The sequence below is a fragment of the Bombina bombina genome, chromosome 2 (assembly GCF_027579735.1).
Source record: "Bombina bombina isolate aBomBom1 chromosome 2, aBomBom1.pri, whole genome shotgun sequence".
Classification (NCBI taxonomy): Eukaryota; Metazoa; Chordata; class Amphibia; order Anura; family Bombinatoridae; genus Bombina; species Bombina bombina.
The window spans coordinates 1,291,189,239-1,291,216,789 of record NC_069500.1 but is presented as its reverse complement, the minus strand read 5'-3'; the positions used below and the strand labels follow the sequence as shown (position 1 = coordinate 1,291,216,789).

At 42.6% G+C, this 27,551-nt stretch overlaps 1 protein-coding gene across 1 annotated transcript in view; it reads right to left on the bottom strand.

Annotated features, from left to right (window-relative positions):
* Positions 1-27,551, bottom strand: part of PROM1 (prominin 1) — a 395,265-nt gene that overhangs the window by 187,178 nt on the left and 180,536 nt on the right. The window contains exons 3-4 of the mRNA XM_053704117.1: positions 19,528-19,733; positions 17,147-17,267 (exon numbers count right to left, since the gene is read on the bottom strand). Coding sequence (XP_053560092.1) covers positions 17,147-17,267; positions 19,528-19,733 — 327 coding nt within the window. The remainder of the gene's footprint in view (positions 1-17,146; positions 17,268-19,527; positions 19,734-27,551) is intronic.

The window sequence follows — 27,551 nt, the reverse complement described above, 5'->3', positions numbered from 1 at the left end:
GTTCCTGTTAGCCTCACATATAATGTGCTTGTGACTGGACTGACTCAGGGGTTCCCGTTACCCTCACATATAATGTGCTTGTGACTTACCTAACCCAGAAGTTCCTGTTACCCTCATATATAATGTGCTTGTGACTGGACTGACCAAGGGTTCCGGTTACCCTCACATATAATGTGCTTGTCACTGGACTGACCCAGGGGTTCCTGTTACACTCACATATAATGTGTTTGTGACTAGACTGAGCCAAGGGTTCCTGTTACCCTCACATATAATGTGCTTGTGACTGGACTGACCAGGGGTTCCTGTTGCCCTTGCATATAATGTGCTTGTGACTGGACTGACCCAGGGGTTCCTGTTACCCTCACATATAATGTGCTTGTGACTGGACTGACCAGGGGTTCCTTTTACCATCACATATAATGTGCTTGTGACTGGACTGACCCAGAAGTTCCTGTTACCCTCATATATAATGTGCTTGTGACTGGACTGACCCAGGGTTCCGGTTACCCTCACATATAATGTGCTTGTCACTGGACTGACCCAGGGGTTCCTGTTACACTCACATATAATGTGCTTGTGACTAGACTGAGCCAAGGGTTCCTGTTACCCTCACATATAATGTGCTTGTGACTGGACTGACCCAGGGGTTCCTGTTACCCTCACATATAATGTGCTTGTGACTGGACTGACCAGGGGTTCCTGTTGCCCTTGCATATAATGTGCTTGTGACTGGACTGACCCAGGGGTTCCTGTTACCCTCACATATAATGTGCTTGTGACTGGACTGACTTAGGGGTTTCTGTTACCCTCACATATAATGTGCTTGTGACTGGACTGACCCAGGGGTTCCTGTTACCCTCACATATAATGTGCATGTGACTGGACTGACCCAGGGGTTCCTGTTACCCTCACATATAATGTGCTTGTCACTAGACTGACCCAGGGGTTCTTGTTACCCTCTCATATAATGTGCTTGTGACTGGACTGACCGAGGGGTTCCTGTTACCCTCACATATAACGTGCTTGTGACTGGACTGGCCGAGGGGTTCCTGTTACCCTCACATATAATGTGCTTGTGACTGGACTGACCCAGGGGTTCCTGTTACCCTCACATATAATGTGCTTGTGACTTGACTGACCCAGGGGTTCTTGTTACCCTCACATATAATGTGCATGTGACCGGACTGACCAAGGGGTTCCTGTTACCCTCACATATAATGTGCTTGTGACTGGACTGACCCAGGGGTTCTTGTTACCCTCACATATAATGTGCTTGTGACTGGACTGACCCAGGGGTTCTTGTTACCCTCACATATAATGTGCTTGTCACTAGACTGACCCAGGGGTTCTTGTTACCCTCACATATAATGTGCTTGTGACTGGACTGACCCAGGGGTTCCTGTTACCTTAACATATAATGTGCTTGTGACTGGACTGACCCAGGAGTTCCTGTTACCCTCACATATAATGTGCTTGTGACTGGACTGACCCAGGAGTTCCTGTTACCCTCACATATAATGTGCTTGTGACTGGACTGACCCAGGATTTCCTGTTACCCTCACATATAATGTGCTTGTGACTGGACTGACCCAGGGGTTCCTGTTACCCTCACATATAATGTGCTTGTGACTGGACTGACCCAGGGGTCCCTATTACCCTCACATATAATGTGCTTGTGACTGGACTGACCCAGGAGTTCCTGTTAGCCTCAAATATAATGTGCTTGTGACTGGACTGAGCCAAGGGTTCCTGTTACCCTCACATATAATGTGCTTGTGACAGGACTGACTCAGGGGTTCCCGTTACCCTCACATATAATGTGCTTGTGACTTACCTAACCCAGAAGTTCCTGTTACCCTCATATATAATGTGCTTGTGACTGGACTGACCCAGGGTTCCGGTTACCCTCACATATAATGTGCTTGTCACTGGACTGACCCAGGGGTTCCTGTTACACTCACATATAATGTGCTTGTGACTGGACTGACCAGGGGTTCCTGTTGCCCTTGCATATAAATGTGCTTGTGACTGGATTGACCCAGGGGTTCCTGTTACCCTCACATATAATGTGCTTGTCACTGAACTGACCCAGGGGTTCCTGTTACCCTCGCATATAATGTGCTTGTGACTGGACTGACCCAGGGGTTCCTGTTACCCTCACATATATTGTGCGTGTCAGTAGAATTACCCAGGGATTCCTGTTACCCTCACATATAATGTGCTTATGACTGGACTGACCCAGGGGTTCCTTTTACCCTCACATATAATGTGCTTGTGACTGGACTGACCCAGGGGTTCCTGTTACCCTCACATATAATGTGCATGTGACTGGACTGACCCAGGGGTTCCTGTTACCCTCACATATAATGTGCTTGTCACTAGACTGACCCAGGGGTTCTTGTTACCCTCTCATATAATGTGCTTGTGACTGGACTGGCCGAGGGGTTCCTGTTACCCTCACATATAACGTGCTTGTGACTGGACTGGCCGAGGAGTTCCTGTTACCCTCACATATAAAGGGCTTGTGACTGGACTGACCCAGGGGTTCCTGTTACCCTCACATATAATGTGCTTGTGACTTGACTGACCCAGGGGTTCTTGTTACCCTCACATATAATGTGCATGTGACTGGACTGACCAAGGGGTTCCTGTTACCCTCACATATAATGTGCTTGTGACTGGACAGACCCAGGGGTTCTTGTTACCCTCACATATAATGTGCTTGTGACTGGACTGACCCAGGGGTTCTTGTTGCCCTCACATATAATGTGCTTGTCACTAGACTGACCCAGGGGTTCTTGTTACCCTCACATATAATGTGCTTGTGACTGGACTTACCCAGGGGTTTTTGTTACCCTCATATATAATGTGCTTGTGACTGGACTGACCCAGGAGTTCCTGTTACCCTCACATAGAATGTGCTTGTGACTGGACTGACCCAGGAGTTCCTGTTACCCTCACATATAATGTGCTTGTGACTGGACTGACCCAGGAGTTCCTGTTACCCTCACATATAATGTACTTGTGACTGGACTGACCCAGGGGTTCCTGTTACCCTCACATATAATGTGCTTGTGACTGGACTGACCCAGGGGTCCCTATTACCCTCACATATAATGTGCTTGTGACTGGACTGACCCAGGAGTTCCTGTTAGCCTCACATATAATGTGCTTGTGACTGGACTGAGCCAAGGGTTCCTGTTACCCTCACATATAATGTGCTTGTGACTGGACTGACTCAGGGGTTCCCGTTACCCTCACATATAATGTGCTTGTGACTTACCTAACCCAGACGTTCCTGTTACCCTCATATATAATGTGCTTGTGACTGGACTGACCCAGGGTTACGGTTACCCTCACATATAATGTGCTTGTCACTGGACTGACCCAGGGGTTCCTGTTACACTCACATATAATGTGCTTGTGACTAGACTGAGCCAAGGGCTCCTGTTACCCTCACATATAATGTGCTTGTGACTGGACTGACCCAGGGGTTCCTGTTACCCTCACATATAATGTGCTTGTGACTGGACTGACCAGGGGTTCCTGTTACCCTCACATATAATGTGCTTGTGACTGGACTGACTTAGGGGTTTCTGTTACCCTCACATATAATGTGCATGTGACTGGACTGACCCAGGGGTTCCTGTTACCCTCACATATAATGTGCTTGTCACTAGACTGACCCAGGGGTTCTTGTTACCCTCTCATATAATGTGCTTGTGACTGGACTGGCCGAGGGGTTCCTGTTACCCTCACATATAACGTGCTTGTGACTGGACTGGCCGATGGGTTCCTGTTACCCTCACATATAATGTGCTTGTGACTGGACTGACCCAGGGGTTCCTGTTACCCTCACATATAATGTGCTTATGACTGGACTGACCCAGGGGTTCCTGTTACCCTCACATATAATGTGCTTGTGACTGGACTGACTTAGGGGTTTCTGTTACCCTCACATATAATGTGCTTGTGACTGGACTGACCCAGGGGTTCCTGTTACCCTCACATATAATGTGCATATGACTGGACTGACCCAGGGGTTCCTGTTACCCTCACATATAATGTGCTTGTCACTAGACTGACCCAGGGGTTCTTGTTACCCTCTCATATAATGTGCTTGTGACTGGACTGGCCGAGGGGTTCCTGTTACCCTCACATATAACGTGCTTGTGACTGGACTGGCCGAGGGGTTCCTGTTACCCTCACATATAATGTGCTTGTGACTGGACTGACCCAGGGGTTCCTGTTACCCTCACATATAATGTGCTTGTGACTTGACTGACCCAGGGGTTCTTGTTACCCTCACATATAATGTGCATGTGACTGGACTGACCAAGGGGTTCCTGTTACCCTCACATATAATGTGCTTGTGACTGGACTGACCCAGGGGTTCTTGTTACCCTCACATATAATGTGCTTGTGACTGGACTGACCCAGGGGTTCTTGTTGCCCTCACATATAATGTGCTTGTCACTAGACTGACCCAGGGGTTCTTGTTACCCTCACATATAATGTGCTTGTGACTGGACTGACCCAGGGGTTCCTGTTACCTTAACATATAATGTGCTTGTGACTGGACTGACCCAGGAGTTCCTGTTACCCTCACATATAATGTGCTTGTGACTGGACTGACCCAGGAGTTCCTGTTACCCTCACATATAATGTGCTTGTGACTGGACTGACCCAGATGTTCCTGTTACCCTCACATATAATGTACTTGTGACTGGACTGACCCAGGGGTTCCTGTTACCCTTACATATAATGTGCTTGTGACTGGACTGACCCAGGGGTCCCTATTACCCTTACATATAATGTGCTTGTGACTGGACTGACCCAGGAGTTCCTGTTAGCCTCACATATAATGTGCTTGTGACTGGACTGAGCCAAGGGTTCCTGTTACCCTCACATATAATGTGCTTGTGACTGGACTGACTCAGGGGTTCCCGTTACCCTCACATATACTGTGCTTGTGACTTACCTAACCCAGAAGTTCCTGTTACCCTCATATATAATGTGCTTGTGACTGGACTGACCCAGGGTTCCGGTTACCCTCACATATAATGTGCTTGTCACTGGACTGACCCAGGGGTTCCTGTTACACTCACATATAATGTGCTTGTGACTAGACTGAGCCAAGGGCTCCTGTTACCCTCACATATAATGTGCTTGTGACTGGACTGACCCAGGGGTTCCTGTTACCCTCACATATAATGTGCTTGTGACTGGACTGACCAGTGGTTCCTGTTGCCCTTGCATATAATGTGCTTGTGACTGGACTGACCCAGGGGTTCCTGTTACCCTCACATATAATGTGCTTGTGACTGGACTGACCAGGGGTTCCTTTTACCATCACATATAATGTGCTTGTGACTGGACTGAGCCAGGGGTTCCTGTTACTCTCACATATAATGTGCTTGTGACTGGACTGACCCAGGGGTTCCTGTTACCCTCACATATAATGTGCTTGTAACTGGACTGACCCAGGGGTTCCTGTTACCCTCACATATAATATGCTTGTGACTGGACTGACCCAGGGGTTCTTGTTACCCTCACATGTAACATGCTTTTAACTGGACTGACCCAGGGGTTCTTGTTACCCTCACATGTAACGTGCTTGTAAATGGACTGACCCAGGGGTTCCTGTTACCCTCACATATAATGTGCATGGCACTGGACTGACCCAGGGGTTCCTGTTACCCTCACATATAATGTGCTTGTGACTGGACTTACCCAGGGGTTCTTGTTACCCTCACATATAATGTGCTTGTGACTGGACTGACCCAGGGGTTCTTGTTACCCTCACGTATAATGTGCTTGTCACTAGACTGACCCAGGGGTTCTTGTTACCCTCACATATAATGTGCTTGTGACTGGACTGACCCAGGGGTTCCTGTTACCTTAACATATAATGTGCTTGTGACTGGACTGACCCAGGAGTTCCTGTTACCCTCACATGTAATGTGCTTGTGACTGGATTTACCCAGGAGTTCCTGTTACCCTCACATATAATGTGCTTGTGACTGGACTGACCCAGGAGTTCCTGTTACCCTCACATATAATGTGCTTGTGACTGGACTGACCCAGGAGTTCCTGTTACCCTCACATATAATGTACTTGTGACTGGACTGACCCACGGGTTTCTGTTACTCTCACAAATAATGTGCTTGTGACTAGACTGACCCAGGGGTTCCTGTTACCCTCACATATAATGTGCTTGTGACTGGACTGACCCAGGGGTCCCTATTACCCTCACATATAATGTGCTTGTGACTGGACTGACCCAGGAGTTCCTGTTAGCCTCACATATAATGTGCTTGTGACTGGACTGAGCCAAGGGTTCCTGTTACCCTCACATATAATGTGCTTGTGACTGGACTGACTCAGGGGTTCCCGTTACCCTCACTTATAATGTGCTTGTGACTTATCTAACCCAGAAGTTCCTGTTACCCTCATATATAATGTGCTTGTGACTGGACTGACCCAGGGTTCCGGTTACCCTCACATATAATGTGCTTGTGACTGGACTGACCAGGGGTTCCTTTTACCATCACATATAATGTGCTTGTGACTAGACTGACCCAGGGGTTCTTGTTACCCTCACATATAATGTGCATGTGACTGGACTGACCAAGGGGTTCCTGTTACCCTCACATATAATGTGCTTGTGACTGGACAGACCCAGGGGTTCTTGTTACCCTCACATATAATGTGCTTGTGACTGGACTGACCCAGGGGTTCTTGTTGCCCTCACATATAATGTGCTTGTCACTAGACTGACCCAGGGGTTCTTGTTACCCTCACATATAATGTGCTTGTGACTGGACTGACCCAGGGGTTCCTGTTACCTTAACATATAATGTGCTTGTGACTGGACTGACCCAGGAGTTCCTGTTACCCTCACATATAATGTGCTTGTGACTGGACTGACCCAGGAGTTCCTGTTACCCTCACATATAATGTGCTTGTGACTGGACTGACCCAGATGTTCCTGTTACCCTCACATATAATGTACTTGTGACTGGACTGACCCAGGGGTTCCTGTTACCCTCACATATAATGTGCTTGTGACTGGACTGACCCAGGGGTCCCTATTACCCTTACATATAATGTGCTTGTGACTGGACTGACCCAGGAGTTCCTGTTAGCCTCACATATAATGTGCTTGTGACTGGACTGAGCCAAGGGTTCCTGTTACCCTCACATATAATGTGCTTGTGACTGGACTGACTCAGGGGTTCCCGTTACCCTCACATATACTGTGCTTGTGACTTACCTAACCCAGAAGTTCCTGTTACCCTCATATATAATGTGCTTGTGACTGGACTGACCCAGGGTTCCGGTTACCCTCACATATAATGTGCTTGTCACTGGACTGACCCAGGGGTTCCTGTTACACTCACATATAATGTGCTTGTGACTAGACTGAGCCAAGGGCTCCTGTTACCCTCACATATAATGTGCTTGTGACTGGACTGACCCAGGGGTTCCTGTTACCCTCACATATAATGTGCTTGTGACTGGACTGACCAGTGGTTCCTGTTGCCCTTGCATATAATGTGCTTGTGACTGGACTGACCCAGGGGTTCCTGTTACCCTCACATATAATGTGCTTGTGACTGGACTGACCAGGGGTTCCTTTTACCATCACATATAATGTGCTTGTGACTGGACTGAGCCAGGGGTTCCTGTTACTCTCACATATAATGTGCTTGTGACTGGACTGACCCAGGGGTTCCTGTTACCCTCACATATAATGTGCTTGTAACTGGACTGACCCAGGGGTTCCTGTTACCCTCACATATAATATGCTTGTGACTGGACTGACCCAGGGGTTCTTGTTACCCTCACATGTAACATGCTTTTAACTGGACTGACCCAGGGGTTCTTGTTACCCTCACATGTAACGTGCTTGTAAATGGACTGACCCAGGGGTTCCTGTTACCCTCACATATAATGTGCATGTCACTGGACTGACCCAGGGGTTCCTGTTACCCTCACATATAATGTGCTTGTGACTGGACTTACCCAGGGGTTCTTGTTACCCTCACATATAATGTGCTTGTGACTGGACTGACCCAGGGGTTCTTGTTACCCTCACGTATAATGTGCTTGTCACTAGACTGACCCAGGGGTTCTTGTTACCCTCACATATAATGTGCTTGTGACTGGACTGACCCAGGGGTTCCTGTTACCTTAACATATAATGTGCTTGTGACTGGACTGACCCAGGAGTTCCTGTTACCCTCACATATAATGTGCTTGTGACTGGACTGACCCAGGAGTTCCTGTTACCCTCACATATAATGTGCTTGTGACTGGACTGACCCAGGAGTTCCTGTTACCCTCACATATAATGTGCTTGTGACTGGACTGACCCAGGAGTTCCTGTTACCCTCACATATAATGTACTTGTGACTGGACTGACCCACGGGTTTCTGTTACTCTCACAAATAATGTGCTTGTGACTAGACTGACCCAGGGGTTCCTGTTACCCTCACATATAATGTGCTTGTGACTGGACTGACCCAGGGGTCCCTATTACCCTCACATATAATGTGCTTGTGACTGGACTGACCCAGGAGTTCCTGTTAGCCTCACATATAATGTGCTTGTGACTGGACTGAGCCAAGGGTTCCTGTTACCCTCACATATAATGTGCTTGTGACTGGACTAACTCAGGGGTTCCCGTTACCCTCACTTATAATGTGCTTGTGACTTATCTAACCCAGAAGTTCCTGTTACCCTCATATATAATGTGCTTGTGACTGGACTGACCCAGGGTTCCGGTTACCCTCACATATAATGTGCTTGTGACTGGACTGACCAGGGGTTCCTTTTACCATCACATATAATGTGCTTGTGACTAGACTGACCCAGGGGTTCTTGTTACCCTCACATATAATGTGCTTGTGACTGGACTGACCCAGGGGTTCCTGTTACCTTAACATATAATGTGCTTGTGACTGGACTGACCCAGGAGTTCCTGTTACCCTCACATATAATGTGCTTGTGACTGGACTGACCCAGGAGTTCCTGTTACCCTCACATATAATGTGCTTGTGACGGGACTGACCCAGGAGTTCCTGTTACCCTCACATATAATGTACTTGTGACTGGACTGACCCACGGGTTTCTGTTACTCTCACAAATAATGTGCTTGTGACTAGACTGACCCAGGGGTTCCTGTTACCCTCACATATAATGTGCTTGTGACTGGACTGACCCAGGGGTCCCTATTACCCTCACATATAATGTGCTTGTGACTGGACTGACCCAGGAGTTCCTGTTAGCCTCACATATAATGTGCTTGTGACTGGACTGAGCCAAGGGTTCCTGTTACCCTCACATATAATGTGCTTGTGACTGGACTGACTCAGGGGTTCCCGTTACCCTCACTTATAATGTGCTTGTGACTTACCTAACCCAGAAGTTCCTGTTACCCTCATATATAATGTGCTTGTGACTGGACTGACCCAGGGTTCCGGTTACCCTCACATATAATGTGCTTGTGACTGGACTGACCAGGGGTTCCTTTTACCATCACATATAATGTGCTTGTTACTGGACTGACCCAGGGGTTCCTGTTACTCTCACATATAATGTGCTTGTGACTGGACTGACCCAGGGGTTCCTGTTACCCTCACATATAATGTGCTTGTGACTGGACTGACCCAGGGGTCCCTATTACCCTCACATATACAGGGAGTGCAGAATTATTAGGCAAGTTGTATTTTTGAGGATTAATTTTATTATTGAACAACAACCATGTTCTCAATGAACCCAAAAAACTCATTAATATCAAAGCTGAATAGTTTTGGAAGTAGTTTTTAGTTTGTTTTTAGTTATAGCTATTTTAGGGGGATATCTGTGTGTGCAGGTGACTATTACTGTGCATAATTATTAGGCAACTTAACAAAAAACAAATATATACCCATTTCAATTATTTATTTTTACCAGTGAAACCAATATAACATCTCAACATTCACAAATATACATTTCTGACATTCAAAAACAAAACAAAAACAAATCAGTGACCAATATAGCCACCTTTCTTTGCAAGGACACTCAAAAGCCTGCCATCCATGGATTCTGTCAGTGTTTTGATCTGTTCACCATCAACATTGCGTGCAGCAGCAACCACAGCCTCCCAGACACTGTTCAGAGAGGTGTACTGTTTTCCCTCCTTGTAAATCTCACATTTGGTGATGGACCACAGGTTCTCAATGGGGTTCAGATCAGGTGAACAAGGAGGCCATGTTATTAGATTTTCTTCTTTTATACCCTTTCTTGCCAGCCACGCTGTGGAATACTTGGACGCGTGTGATGGAGCATTGTCCTGCATGAAAATCATGTTTTTCTTGAAGGATGCAGACTTCTTCCTGTACCACTGCTTGAAGAAGGTGTCTTCCAGAAACTGGCAGTAGGACTGGGAGTTGAGCTTGACTCCATCCTCAACCTGAAAAGGCCCCACAAGCTCATCTTTGATGATACCAGCCCAAACCAGTACTCCACCTCCACCTTGCTGGCGTCTGAGTCGGACTGGAGCTCTCTGCCCTTTACCAATCCAGCCACGGGCCCATCCATCTGGCCCATCAAGACTCACTCTCATTTCATCAGTCCATAAAACCTTAGAAAAATCAGTCTTGAGATATTTCTTGGCCCAGTCTTGACGTTTCAGCTTGTGTGTCTTGTTCAGTGGTGGTCGTCTTTCAGCCTTTCTTACCTTGGCCATGTCTCTGAGTATTGCACACCTTGTGCTTTTGGGCACTCCAGTGATGTTGCAGCTCTGAAATATGGCCAAACTGGTAGCAAGTGGCATCTTGGCAGCTGCACGCTTGACTTTTCTCAGTTCATGGGCAGTTATTTTGCGCCTTGGTTTTTCCACACGCTTCTTGCGACCCTGTTGACTATTTTGAATGAAACGCTTGATTGTTCGATGATCACGCTTCAGAAGCTTTGCAATTTTAAGAGTGCTGCATCCCTCTGCAAGATATCTCACTATTTTTGACTTTTCTGAGCCTGTCAAGTCCTTCTTTTGACCCATTTTGCCAAAGGAAAGGAAGTTGCCTAATAATTATGCACACCTGATATAGGGTGTTGATGTCATTAGACCACACCCCTTCTCATTACAGAGATGCACATCACCTAATATGCTTAATTGGTAGTAGGCTTTCGAGCCTATACAGCTTGGAGTAAGACAACATGCATAAAGAGGATTATGTGGTCAAAATACAAATTTGCCTAATAATTCTGCACTCCCTGTAATGTGCTTGTGACTGGACTGACCCAGGAGTTCCTGTTAGCCTCACATATAATGTGCTTGTGACTGGACTGAGCCAAGGGTTCCTGTTACCCTCACATATAATGTGCTTGTGACTGGACTGACTCAGGGGTTCCCGTTACCCTCACATATAATGTGCTTGTGACTTACCTAACCCAGAAGTTCCTGTTACCCTCATATATAATGTGCTTGTGACTGGACTGACCAAGGGTTCCGGTTACCCTCACATATAATGTGCTTGTCACTGGACTGACCCAGGGGTTCCTGTTACACTCACATATAATGTGCTTGTGACTGGACTGAGCCAAGGGTTCCTGTTACCCTCACATATAATGTGCTTGTGACTGGACTGACCAGGGGTTCCTGTTGCCCTTGCATATAATGTGCTTGTGACTGGACTGACCCAGGGGTTCCTGTTACCCTCACATATAATGTGCTTGTGACTGGACTGACCAGGGGTTCCTTTTACCATCACATATAATGTGCTTGTGACTGGACTGACCCAGAAGTTCCTGTTACCCTCATATATAATGTGCTTGTGACTGGACTGACCCAGGGTTCCGGTTACCCTCACATATAATGTGCTTGTCACTGGACTGACCCAGGGGTTCCTGTTACACTCACATATAATGTGCTTGTGACTAGACTGAGCCAAGGGTTCCTGTTACCCTCACATATAATGTGCTTGTGACTGGACTGACCCAGGGGTTCCTGTTACCCTCACATATAATGTGCTTGTTACTGGACTGACCAGGGGTTCCTGTTGCCCTTGCATATAATGTGCTTGTGACTGGACTGACCCAGGGGCTCCTGTTACCCTCACATATAATGTGCTTGTGACTGGACTGACCAGGGGTTCCTGACTGACCAGGGGTTCCTTTTACCATCACATATAATGTGCTTGTGACTGGACTGACCCAGGGGTTCCTGTTACTCTCACATATAATGTGCTTGTGACTGGACTGACCCAGGGGTTCCTGTTACCCTCACATATAATGTGCTTGTAACTGGACTGACCCAGGGGTTCCTGTTACCCTCACATATAATGTGCTTGTGACTGGACTGACCCAGGGGTTCTTGTTACCCTCACATGTAACGTGCTTTTAACTGGACTGACCCAGGGGTTCTTGTTACCCTCACATGTAACGTGCTTGTAAATGGACCGACCCAGGGGTTCCTGTTACCCTCACATATAATGTGCTTGTGACTGGACTGACCCAGGGGTTGTTTTACACAATACAATCAAGGTTAATGTATGCTCCGTCCTTTATCTCTCTACTTGTCCCAGCTGGAACATTACATATACTAAGAAGGGATTGGCACGTACAGGACATCTGGCAGTTGTGAGGTTTGATGGTGCTACCATAATGAATATGGGTGCACAGCACAAACCTCAGACTAGCAATGATTTATATGGGGCACTTAACACAACTTTAGATGTTAATGGAAGGGACACGCACTAATGATAACCTTAGGAAGATAGGTAAATCAAACACAGTATCATCTTTACAATAGGGTCCCCCTGCAATCTCAGCAGTGCCTATTAGTATAGACCACTGGTTTTAAAAACCGGACCTCAGGCCTCCCGAACAGGCCAGGGTTTCAGGATTACCTTGGTTGAGAGCAGGTAAAATAACCATTTACTAATCAGCTGATTATTTCACCTGTACTCCATTTCAGATATCCTCAAAATGTGGCCTGTTAGGGAGGCCTGAGGAGTGGTTTGAAAACCAGTTGTATGTGAATTATAATATTACCTTTAAAATACCTCACAACTATTCCTATTTGTGTGGGACAGTACTGAATTCTGAGCTCTATCCCTCAGGCAGTGATGGTTTGAAGGATTTCACGTAGCCCAGCCAGTGATTCTGGTGTAGTAGAGGAACACAAAGCAGGAGACAGATATGGAAACAAAGTATCGCTGAGAGTAAGTAGACACTGGCCTTGTAGAAAACTAAGACCAGTGCTCCTTTCAGGGTGAAAGTCACATTTTTATCTTGAGACATAGATGTGCTGTTCTTTCACAAACTTTTACATGTATGGATCAACGTTACATCTGTGACACAATTTCACCTTATAAGAGAATCTGTTGGAAACTTTACAAATGGGACTGAGACTTTTGTACACACAAGAAATATTAACTTTAAGAGTTTGCACTTTGGGGTATACTGTTACGTTGGCATTGTTGAATATTATATATATATATATATATATATATATATATATATATATTGGATGTATAAGTCTATAGACATGTGTTTGCAGACTATAATTTAATGTGATTTCAGTGAGATCTATTATGAATATATATATTTGTTATGTGAGGCCTGGCCTGTCTGGTTGTGGGAGGCCTGGCATGTCTGGTTGTGCGAAGAGTGGCATGTCTAGTTGTGCTAAGAGTGGCATGTCTAGTTGTGCGAAGAGTGGCATGTCTAGTTGTGCGAAGAGTGGCATGTCTAGTTGTGCGAAGAGTGGCATGTCTAGTTGTGCGAAGAGTGGCATGTCTAGTTGTGCGAAGAGTGGCATGTCTGGATGTGTGAGGCCTGGCATGTCTGGATGTGCGAAGAGTGGCATATCTAGTTGTGTGAAGAGTGGCATGTCTAGTTGTGTGAAGAGTGGCATGTCTAGTTGTGCGAAGAGTGGCATGTCTAGTTGTGTGAAGAGTGGCATGTCTAGTTGTGCGAGGCCTGGCATGTCTAGTTGTGCGAAGAGTGGCATGTCTAGTTGTGTGAAGAGTGGCATGTCTAGTTGTGCGAAGAGTGGCATGTCTAGTTGTGCGAAGAGTGGCATGTCTAGTTGTGCGAAGAGTGGCATATCTGCTTGTGCGAAGAGTGGCATGTCTGCTTGTGCGAGGCCTTGCATGTCTGCTTGTGCGAGGCCTGGCATGTCTGCTTGTGCGAGGCCTGGCATGTCTAGTTGTGCGAAAAGTGGCATGTCTAGTTGTGCAAAGAGTGGCATGTCTAGTTGTGCAAAGAGTGGCATGTCTAGTTGTGCGAAGAGTGGCATTTCTAGTTGTGCGAAGAGTGGCATGTCTGCTTGTGCGAAGAGTGGCATGTCTGCTTGTGCGAGGCCTAGCATGTCTGCTTGTGTGAGGCCTGGCATGTCTGGTTGTGCGAAGAGTGGCATATCTAGTTGTGCGAAGAGTGGCATGTCTAGTTGTGCGAAGAGTGGCATGTCTAGTTGTGCGAAGAGTGGCATGTCTAGTTGTGCGAAGAGAGGCATTTCTAGTTGTGCGCAGAGTGGCATTTCTAGTTGTGCGAAGAGTGGCATGTCTGCTTGTGCGAAGAGTGGCATGTCTGCTTGTGCGAGGCCTGGCATGTCTAGTTGTCCGAAAAGTGGCATGTCTAGTTGTGCGAAGAGTGGCATGTCTAGTTGTGCAAATAGTGGCATGTCTAGTTGTGCGAATAGTGGCATGTCTAGTTGTGAGAAGAGTGGCATGTCTAGTTGTGCGAATAGTGGCATGTCTAGTTGTGAGAAGAGTGACATGTCTGCTTGTGCGAGGCCTGACATGTCTGCTTGTGCGAGGCCGGGCATGTCTGGTTGTGCGAGGCCCGGCATGTCTGGTTGTGCGAGGCCCGGCATGTCTGGTTGTGCGAGGCCCGGCATGTCTGGTTGTGCGAGGCCCGGCATGTCTGGTTGTGCGAGGCCCGGCATGTCTGGTTGTGCGAGGCCCGGCATGTCTGGTTGTGGGAGGCCCGGCATGTCTGGTTGTGGGAGGCCCGGCATGTCTGGTTGTGCAAGGCTTGGCATGTCTGGTTGTGCGAGGCCCGGCATGTCTGGTTGTGGGAGGCCCGGCATGTCTGGTTGTGGGAGGCCCGGCATGTCTGGTTGTGCAAGGCTTGGCATGTCTGGTTGTGGGAGGCCCGGCATGTCTGGTTGTGCAAGGCTTGGCATGTCTGGTTGTGCGAGGCCCGGCATGTCTGGTTGTGGGAGGCCCGGCATGTCTGGTTGTGGGAGGCCCGGCATGTCTGGTTGTGCAAGGCTTGGCATGTCTGGTTGTGCGAGGCCCGGCATGTCTGGTTGTGGGAGGCCCGGCATGTCTGGTTGTGCAAGGCTTGGCATGTCTGGTTGTGCGAGGCCCAGCATGTCTAGTTGTGCGAAGAGTGGCATGTCTAGTTGTGCTAATAGTGGCATGTCTAGTTGTGAGAAGAGTGGCATGTCTAGTTGTGAGAAGAGTGACATGTCTGCTTGTGCGAGGCCTGACATGTCTGGTTGTGCGAGGCCTGGCATGTCTGGTTGTGCGAGGCCTGGCATGTCTGGTTGTGCGAGGCCCAGCATGTCTGGTTGTGCGAGGCCCGGCATGTCTGGTTGTGGGAGGCCCGGCATGTCTGGTTGTGGGAGGCCCGGCATGTCTGGTTGTGCGAGGCCCGGCATGTCTGGTTGTGGGAGGCCCGGCATGTCTGGTTGTGCGAGGCCCAGCATGTCTGGTTGTGGGAGGCCCGGCATGTCTAGTTGTGGGAGGCCCGGCATGTCTGGTTGTGGGAGGCCCGGCATGTCTGGTTGTGGGAGGCCCGGCATGTCTGGTTGTGGGAGGCCCGGCATGTCTGGTTGTGGGAGGCCCGGCATGTCTGGTTGTGGGAGGCCCGGCATGTCTGGTTGTGGGAGGCCCGGCATGTCTGGTTGTGGGAGGCCCAACATGTCTGGTTGTGCAAGGCTTGGCATGTCTGGTTGTGCGAGGCCTGGCATGTCTGGTTGTGCGAGGCCTGGCATGTCTGGTTGTGCGAGGCCTGGCATGTCTGGTTGTGCGAGGCCTGGCATATCTGGTTGTGTGAGGCCTGGCATGTCTGGTTGTGTGAGGCCTGGCATGTCTGGTTGATGTAAACTATGTCATTATTATTAGCATTTATTGTTATAATTTGTAAATAAAGCACAGCCATATTAACCCTTTCACTGCTAAGCCATTTTCACATCCCAGTGCTGAGACAATTTTGAGCTTTTTGGTGCCTACATTTAAATACTATTGTAAGTCGTATTTCAGTATATGACACACACAAATTATATATTGTTTTTTCAGCAGGCCGAGTAGCTTCAGAATATACCATTATTATATTTATATTTCATGACATGTGAGATAGCTGCAGCAAAACCTGTAAAAATAAATTGTATAATATTGAAAACGGCCAGGTGACCACTGCTGTTACTGAAATCACCTTACTGAAGTACCACATGATAAATGAGAGGCCCATACGGACTTTTGGGGGTTATAATAGAGATTAGAGAGCCTGCTCCAAAAATCTTGGGCTTCATGTTTCAAATGAATGACTATTCCCTGCACTAATGTCTTTAAAACATGACATATCCTGTGTATCCTTGAGTTAGTTTCTGACAGATTCCCCTTTATCAATAAGTTCACAAATACTAAAGGGACAGTCAACACCAGAATTTTTGTTGTTTTAAAAGATATAATCCCTTAATTACCCATTCCCCAGTTTTGCATAATCAACACAGTTATAATTATACACGTTTTACCTCTGTAATTACCTTGTATCTAAGCCTCTGCAGACTGACCCCTTATTTCAGTTCTTTTGACAGACTTGCATTTTAGCCAATAAGTGCTCACTCCTCAGTAAATTCATGTGCATGAGCTCAATGTTATCTATATGAAACACATGAACTAATGCCCTCTAGTGGTGAAAAACTGCCAAAATTAATTTAGATTAGATTAGAGGCGGCCTTCAAGGTCTAAGAAATTAGCATATGAACCTCCTAGGTTTAGCTTTCAACTAATAATACCAAGAGAACAAAGCTAAATTGGTGATAAAAGTAAATTGGAAAGTTGTTTAAAATTACATGCCCTATCTGAATCATGAAAGTTTTTTTTGGAATTGATTGTCCCTTTAAATAAGCAAGAAATAACATTACCATTGGGGTATCATGAATTAATGTTCTTAGGTCTTTAAAGTTGCTTTGCACCAGTTTTCTGGATTCCCTGATTTGGTTTGTGAGGTTCTGATTTGCAGCATAGGCACAAAGTACACCAACACTGCAAAGGAAAGCAAAAACACAATTAACAAGCACAGAACATATAAATACAATTATGTCATAGGTAGCTTGATTTCCTCCAGAGGGGGATATCTTCAGTGCAGCAGAGGAGCAGCTGAACAGCAGCTTAAACTTAAATAAGATTAAATAGCAGCTAGTGCTAATGCTACAAGCCAGTAACATCTAAAAATTATGTTTTTTTTTAATGGGGTCAGGATTGGCAAAAAACAAAAGTGAAGCTTACACACTTGTTGACTGACATAGAAATCAATCAACTAACAATGAAATTACTGGATATGAAATTACTGGATATAGTTATTAAATTGTGGAAATTTGTACTTTTGAAACCCTTCCAGCTTTTGAACCCTTTCCTGCCTTTAGAGTAACACAAAGGAACTCATTTTGTCAAAATCTAGATGTGCATGTCTCCTGTTCACTGTTCTACCTGAGGAAGACACAGGATGCTGAAACGTATTCCGCCTTTTTACCTGGAAATAAGAATGCATTATTTCATCTACCACCTGCTCACTCTCAGCGTTTTCCATCAACTGAGGCTAATTCATTGTATGCAGCGCTACCTATATTGTATTTTTTTTCTAAGAGGGAGCTGTTCTAAAGAGTAAATTAAAGGGACATTCCGGTCAAAATGTAATTGCACATAGATTAATGACATCATTAAATATAAATATATTTGTAATTTACAAGTATTGGCAAAAATGCTTCTGGTAAAAGTCATTACTGCTTTAGTGTTAACATTTTTCTCTGCATGTGCATGTGAAGCATATCTAGATAGTCTCAGTGCAACAGAATTTTAATCCCTTCACGCCGTTAGGATGTTGCATGCCATCCTAACAGCGTTGGGCTTTAATGCTGCTAGGGCATATATGGCATCCTGCAGCTTCCCCCTTTAAAGTAGGCAAGGATCGGCCGGGGGGGGGGGGGGGGGCGAGCCTAGCAGCTTACAAAGTCCCCCATGACCCAATCTCAGGCTTGAAATCATGTGATCGCATCGACAAACATCGTTAGACTATTATACCGGCAAGAAGGGGTTAAATACTGCAGCTACTCAGAATGCCAGTGGAGCTTAAATCATGTCAGCAATTAACAAACTGAGTCATTACCAGATGGTACAAGCACGTTAGGCTCTCTGAGAAAGTGCTGTGTTTAAAATATTGGTGCACAGAGCATACTTAAATATACTTTTGAAATGGCTTTAACATTTACTAGAAGCATTTTTGCTAATACATGTATATTGCAATAATGCTTCTATTAAAAACTGAAACGCACCCGTGTGCTTTTCAATTGTGGCTGGAATGTCCCTTTAATGGAACCTTAGTTAGAACTTGTGAAGCTCAATACCCTAAACCAATTTATAAGTGGATTTTAACAAAGTATGTTCTGCTGTTTATTTATTATATTTACATAAAGTTGTCTTCTTTTCTGTCCGTGCACCTTGTGTGTCATCTTTATTTATTTTATTGTATTGTAGGATGTTGGCTATGCTATGATGTAATACAAACTTTCCAGATCTCTATATAACATTTGTAATTATTACCAGCTTTTATATTTTTACATGTACCATTTCTCCATCTTTAATCTAATCTAAATATCAAAAAGCTATTTGTACTCAGTCATTTTGATACCTAAGTCTCATTTTAAATTTATAGTCTTAAAGGGACACTGAACCCAATTTTTTTATTTTGTGATTCAGATAGAGCATGCAATTTTAAGCAACTTTCTAATTTACTCCTATTATCAATTTTTCTTCATTCTCTTGCTATCTTTATTTGAAAAAGAAGGCATCTAAGCATTTTTTTTGGTTCAGACCTGTGGACAGCACTTTTTTATTGGTGGATGAATTTATCCACCAATCAGCAAGAACAACCCAGGTTGTTCACCAAAAATGGGCCGGCATCTAAACTTACATTCTTGCATTTCAAATAAAGATACCAAGAGAATGAAGAAAAGTTGATAATAGGAGTAAATTAGAAAGTTGCTTAAAATTGCATGCTCTATCTGAATTACAAATGAAAAAATTGGGTTCAGTGTCCCTTTAATGCTGGTTAGAGGCAAATAGTATACAGTATATTTTTGGCTATTTCACAGGCTGAGATAGAACTGTTTTCAAGCAAGGGGTTAACAATTGCACATTCACTTCCATCAAATGGTTTCATGTGAAACAGTGTTAAATGGCTAAATTGTCATAGCGCTAATAATAAGCACACATTACAGAGAACTGAAATATATATATAAGAACTCGCCTAATTAGTAGCGATGTAACAAAAAGAAATGTTGCAAAACAGCCCCTCTGACAGTCAGCGTTTTTCTTTTGTCTTTGATGCATTTCTCCACCACAGTTGTCACAGCAACGACACATGCAAAAGCAAAGACCCACCAGAGGCATCAGCAGAAAAAAGAGCACTCCTACTGCAGCAGCGATAATAAAGCCAACCTCATAATGTAGCGTCTGCAATGTAAACAAATATATGGTATTAATGCGCCACTTGCAGCTGGGAAAAGACACAGAATTAAATACAAAAGACAATGGCACTGAGCTTACCAAAAAAAGGCACTTGATATACACTAATCTTATAAAATAGCTGCAACTAATTGATCTATGTGAAGCCAAACTATATCTAAACTGTACCAATATGTATCTAAAGCTTGTTGTGTTTAAAGTGATTGCAAACATGAATACATTAAAGGGACAGTAAAGTCAAAATTAAACTTTCATGACTCGGATAGAGAATGCAATTTTAAATAACTTTCCAATTTACTTATGTTAACAAATTTGCTTTGTTCTCTTGGTATCTTTTATTGATGAGTAACACTAGGTAGGCTCATTAGAGCTCAGGAGTGTGCACGTGTCTTTAGCACTCTATGGCAGCAGTGTTTTGCAACATTGTATAAAAAAAAGCTACAAATAATGTTGCAAAACACTGCTGCCATAGAGAAGACACATGCACACTCCTGAGCTCTTATGAGCCTACCTAGTTTTATTCTTCAATAAAAGATACCAAGAGAACAAAGCAAATTTGATAACAGAAGTAAATTGGAACGTTATTTAAAATTGCATGCTCTATCTGAATTATGAAAGTCTAATTTTGACTTTTACTGTCCCTTTAACAATTTGAAAGATGCTTAATTTTAAAAATATTTACCACTGAGTGATGGTAAACAGACCGCCGTTTCTCCACCTGCATCTCACACTGTATTTAGCAGATTGATGACGAATCCGGCTTCCTCCAATCATTGCCCGATCTGGCGTCCAGCTCGTGGGCACACAGCGATTGGAGGAAGCCGGATTAATCATCGATCTGCTAAATACAGTATGAGATGCAGGTGGAGGGACGGCGGTATATTTACCATCACTCAGTGGTAAATATTTTTAAAATTAAGCATCTTTCAAAATGTTAATAAAATTTATGTGCCCCTGTTTTAAAGATTACTTTTATATACTGGCCAGTAATTTATTAAAGTTTACAATCTCTTTAATCAGTCGTGAATGATCCCCACTAAGCTTCCCATCATTCTCTGACATTTCCTTACTTTGTCCTAAGGTGTGATGCTAGTTAATTGGAGAAGTTTGATAATGTGGATCAATCATAGAACAATAAATTGGACAAGGATTGAGTATTGTATATAAATTATACTTTACTTAAAGAGAAAGGAAAAAACAAAAATATTATCAATGCATTTAAAGCGTTGCACTAAATAAATCAATTGGATTCTATTTTTTTTTTTTTTTTTTAACACCCCTTATTGTACCTAAGCTAATTATTTAATGCACATTTTTATATATTAGGCAGTGTTCTCCACAAAAAGTTTGGCCAGCCAGGTGGCATTATATAGTAGCCGGGTCAGGGGGAGAGTAATATTTTCTAATATTATATAATTTCCTGCTATCCAAAGCACACATTAATTGCATAATTTAACATAAATGTGTTTAATGATAGTTTGCAATAAAACTTTAACATTTTTTTAATCTTATCTCATTTTAGCTTAATATTGGTTACAATTTTAGCGGGGGGGGGGGGGGGTTAGTAAAATCAGAAGAGTGGTGCACCTGCTAAAAATGTCCTAGGGTGAACACTGCTAGGTAGCACTAAATACTATTGCTATCAGCTCTTAGTACACCTAATATATTCATCATATTTGTTATCCAATAGCGTACATTCTATACCTGGAAAAGTGTTTAGAGTGATTTGTTATTATCATCAAACTTGACACTATCATATCACCATATCATTTAACCCAAGCACAACAGGACTGTAAAAATACCATCTATCTTACAATATGGAGAATTGGTCTTTAAAGATTGTGCAATGAAACAAAATATTTTAAAAATAAACCAATGAGAAGACATTACCTGAAGAGTGAGGACAACATTTTCTGGCTGTTGAAGTCAAAGCAGATATGGAAAGCATGTAATAAAAAGGCAGCATGCACAGAAAACATTAGATGAATAATGAATATGTGAGACATTACACAATAAAAGTTTTGCCAAAGGAACTGATGCATTCATTTTAATGTCAGATTTCCAGTCCTTGCAACACTGACCATATAAATGCTGTAGAAAAATATATATATTCATAATAGATCCCACTAAAATCACATGAAATTATAGTCTGCAAACACATATCTATAGACTTGTACATATATATATTAAACATTTTTTTATTTTGCCTGAGCTAGATATACATTTTGCACCTGCAAATTCACCTACCCCCTTCCCACTGTAAGGTAACTTTTATTTATTAGGAAGCTTGTGCCAATATAGCCAAAACACATGTTTTTCTATAGCCATTATAACCGCGTAGAGGGTTCTTACAAAGATTATCAGGCTGCTTTTTGCATTGGGACAAGTAAAATGATATCACATTTCCAATGTGCTATACACATGCACTGATGTCCCAACTGCACATGTATGGTACCAGTCTATGATATAATCACACTAGCTGCTTAATGCATGGTACCAGTCTATGATATAATCACACTAGCTGCTTAATGCATGGTACCAGTCTATGATATAATCACACTAGCTGCTTAATGCATGGTACCAGTCTATGATATAATTAAACTAGCTGCTTAAAACATGGTACCAGTCTATGATATAATCACACTAGCTGCTTAATGCATGGTACCAGTCTATGATATAATCACACTAGCTGCACATGCATGGTACCAGTCTATAATATAACCACACTAGCTGCACATGCATGGTACCAGTCTATAATATAACCAAAATAGCTGCACATGCATGGTACCAGTCTATGATATAATCACACTAGCTGCACATGCATGGTAACAGTCTATGATATAATCACACTAGCTGCACATGCATGGTACCAGTCTATAATATAACTGCAATAGCTGCACATGCATGGTACCAGTCTATGATATAATCACACTAGCTGCACATGCATGGTACCAGTCTATAATATAACTGCAATAGCTGCACATGCATGGTACCAGTCTTTGATATAATCACACTAGTGGCACATGCATAGTACCAGTCTATGATATAATCACACTAGCTGCTTCATTCATGGTACCAGTCTATAATATAACCCCTGCCCCAATAGCTGCACATGCAAGGTACCAGTCTATAATATAACCACAATAGCTCAGCTGCACATGCATGGTATAAGTCTATGATATAATCACACTAACTGCACATGCATGGTACCAGTCTATGATATAATCACACTAGCTGCACATGCATGGTACCAGTCTATGATATAATCACACTAGCTGCACATGCATGGTACCAGTCTATAATATAATCACACTAGCATGCATGTGGCCCTATACAACAGGGCATTAACTGTTGCACTTCTCTGATGAAAGCATAAACGGGTCGATTTAACAAGCAGCGGATGCTGCATCAACGCTCCATTGTTTCTGAAAAGTAAATCTTGGTAGGCTGATAAGAGCTCAGGAGCGTGCACGTTTCTTTAGCAGTCTATGGCAGCAGTGTTTGTAACTATGTATAGCATTGCTGTAAAACCTAGACAGGTTGATAGGAGCTTAAGAATGTGAATGTTTCTTTAGCATTATATGGCAGCAGCGTTTGTAACTATGTACAAGATTGTTGTAAACAATGCTGCCAGATGGCTAGACACGTGCATTCTCTTGAGCTCCTCTAGGATTTCTGTTTAACAAAGGTTACCAATAAAACTAAGTACAATTTATAATAGAAGCTAATTAGAAAGTTGCTGAACTGTTTATGCTCTGCTCAATCCCTTTAAGCTTAATGTTTATTTTACCAGCCCTTTAACAAATAATACCAAGAGAACTAAAAGCAAAACTAATAAGATAATTAATTTGGAAAGTGGTTTAAAACTTCATGCTCTATCCAATCATTTAACTTTAATTTTTACTTTACCAGCCCTTTAACACAGGATACTAAAATAACTAAGTAAAACTCATAAGATAATTACATTGGAATCATTTGACTTTACTGTCTCATGTACTGTAATGATCATGATTGCTTGTCTCTCTCACTTGTAGGCAATGAGCAGCCTGGTTAATCTGATTGTATGTTCCTATTGTATTGTATGTTAGGGCTAACCTTAAACCCTATTGTAACCCTCAGGCTATCCTTCCCTTTAAAGTGCAGTATCTCCACCAGCCTCCCAATAAACATGAACCAAAAAGGTGGATATTTGCAGATCCAAAATCTCTAGAGTTAAAATATTTAAAAACTAAAACTGCATATATTTCTGTGTACTACTGTAAAGGCTGCAAGTGATGCATTAAAATGGGCATAAATATGAATATTACCCTGCTCTGAACTGTTTTTTTATGCAACCCAAAGGCAAATATGCACATGTTCCAAGTGCCAAATGAATACATTGCTTTTAAGCAACTGTAATGAAAAGAACACAACTTTAATAATGCCATAATATTGTAAAAATGACATGCTCTAATTTGTTAAAGCAGGTCATGTGTCATTTTAAGACTATCGACCCTGCACTACTGTGCGTTTAACCCTGCAATTAATTTAATGTATAACAAAATTCAAGTTCAGTTTGCCGTTTGTCATGATTTGGCATTGACTATTTAACCATAGTTTACTTAATTATAACAATGTATCCATTGAGATCTAAAATTAAAATTTAAAGTATTCCAATAAATGAAAAAAACAAAACTTCATTCTTCTCTGTTTTTAAATGTTGGTTTGACCACAAATTCCACCATTACTGTACTGAAAGAATTGGACAGTGGTATTCTGATTCACAAAACACTTTTAAGCAGCTTTTAGTTTGATTTTTGGAATTTTCAATTCTTATTGAAAACTGACTTTGGATTGGCTGTACGCACTGCTTTTTAGTGTTACATGTGTTAACTTGTGGATCTTTGTGTAGTTTTATATATATATATATACACACACATACATATACACACACACACACACACATGGGCTGCCCACTTGCCTCCCTCGTATCCCTCCGACGGCACAAATGATCGGCACCATCGCTGGCCGATGCAGAGGGGGCCACAGAGTGGCCCCTTCTGCATTGGTTGCCTAAAAAAAGGGTGTTGTACGATGCCTCAACATCGAGGCATCGCTGCAATACCCTGAAAGCATCTGGAAGCGATCACGATCGATTCCAGTGCTTGAAACCCCAGAGGACGCGCTTATGTTGTGTTTGGTGCTAATTTTTACCCTTACACTTTATGCTAGGTCTTCATTTGCCCAAACCCAATGCAAACTAATTTAGTTTGCGCTCGATGAAACGCATTAACTTTCAACATGTTATACGCGTGCAAGTTAGCGACCCATGTTAAGTGCACGTCATAAATTGATATTGCAAGCTAAGTGGAACATACTGAATTTATCAAAAAGGGAAGTTATCTGTTACATTTTCACTTAAAGTAAATCAAACAACTTGAGATTTTTAGATAAAATATTTAGTTATCTATAGTAAAATAACTTTGCAGTATATTTTCATTATTTATTTTGCCCCATTATGGACCAGATTACAAGTTAAGTGCTAACTCCACTAGAAGTAAGCTTTTTGCGCTCATCGGATAACTCTCGTATTGCTAGTTGAAAGTAAAATGTTTTCGCTCCCACACTAACCCGATGCGCGTAAAAAGCAGAACTTAGAATATCGTGTGCGTTAACGTATTCCCCCATAGAAGTCAAAGGAGCAAAAAGGTGGGAAAACCTAACACCCTACTCTTGCACAAACCCAATAACATATTCTCAGTGCGCTAACTCGACATAAAAATATGAATATTTCACATTTCAATGTTCTTCCCATAGCAGAATGTGTTCTATTTATTCATAAATGCATATTTCTACATATATATGATGGTATTTTGGCAATATATATATATCTATACCTATATATAGATTATATAGAGGTATAGATATATAGAGATATATAGCAATATATATTTAAAAATGTGAAGAACATTGTAATATGAAATATTTACAGTAAACACACAGTATAACACTACATTAAATATGAATATTGCATAAACTTTTGCATGCTTCCATCCACTTTACTGTAAAGGGCTCCAAAGCTCACACACACACACAAATATACAGTATATATATGTGTGTGTATTTATGTGTTTATATGTTGTATATGTCTGTAAATGCAAATACATACATATGTACACATACATACATAAATATATACATATATTTTGCAAAACAGTTTTCTAGTGCGCTAAGGATGCGCTTATTATAGTGTAAATCATAATTGCACATATGCATTCACGATTACTTTCAACTTGTAATACGAGTGCTAAAGCCGACGCGGGCTAAAATCTGCAATAAACCTCTTTTTGCTTGAATGTAACTGTTAGTGTGGCACTCTAAATCTGGCCATATATGTACTTTAATTCTAAAAATTATATATTTTCTAATTTTAAGAATTGAGAAAAGGCTAATCTTGCTACATGTCTATTCCTAAATTGCTTCAGTAAATGCATAACAAATGCATTAAAATGCTGTTTATACTATCATATTTATTTTTGCTAGCTCTGTCTTCTCCAGGAACAAGTTTTAATTGGCTCCTCAAGATAAAGTAAGTGGAAGTTGGAGTTTGTCTACAAAAAAAAACAAAAAAAAAACAATTGCAGCAAACACGATGTTAATTTGTTTTTAAAATGTTTAGACTTGGCTGGTATGTTATTCTATAGCAAGAGAACCAAAATGTATTGTAAGGGACACTCAAGTCAAAATTAAACTTTCCAATTTACTTCCATTAACAAAATGTGCACAGTCTTTTTATATAGCTGGTGACTTTTTGAGTCACCATCTTCTACTGAGCATGTGCAAGAATTCACAGAATAAGCATGTATGCATTTGTGACTGGCTGATGGCAGTCACATGGTACAGGGGGAGTGGAAATAGACATAATTTTTAAAATTGTCAGAATAAAAATCTACTACTCATTTGAAGTTCAGACTAAGTGCTATTGCATTGTCTTGTTATCATACATTTGTTGATTATGCAAATCTACTGTGTTGACTAGTCCTTTAAACTGTTTTTTTTCCCTTCTATACAGATGTGTAAAACCCTCAAAGGAAATCTCCCACCATGTAAAGTCTGTCTCATCACTTTCATGTGTTTGTTTATGTATAAGGAAAGTAGATGTTCCTGTTACAATGTATTTGTAATTCAGGCAGCCTAACTAATAGCATTCCTGCTAAAGTAGTCAAATGCCATAGAAACGAATAACAAAAAAACCTTAGTTGAATATTTGCACAGCAAACCTCTAATAGATTAAAAAAAGGGAATCTATATTATTTGAAGAACTTGTACAGTGACCTGAATTTCAGTTGGAAGCAACAGAGTATTTATTTTTAAAAACTGCATGACTGGCTTTTGGTATGCAGAATTGTACAAATTAATTTGTTAATAAAACCTTGCAATTAAATCCTCCTACCAAAGTATGGCATATTTTAGAAGTAACACAGCACTCCATTTATCAAGCATTGTACTCAGCGTTGGCAGCTTTTGCAGTGCAGGTTCGCTAATGTGAGCTTCCAACCACAAGATAGACTTCCATTTTAGCCAATAAGTGCCGACTCATAAATAACTCCACGGGAGTGAGCATGTTATATATATATATATATAACACACATGAACTAGCAGTGTCTAACTGTTAAAATGCACTGAGATAAGAGGCATTTCAACGGTTTAAATAGCATATGACCCTACCCAGGTTTAGCTTTCCATAAAGAATGCAAAGAGAGCAAAGCAAATTTAATTATAAAAGTATATTGGAAAGTTGTTTAAAATTGGATGCCCCATCAGAAT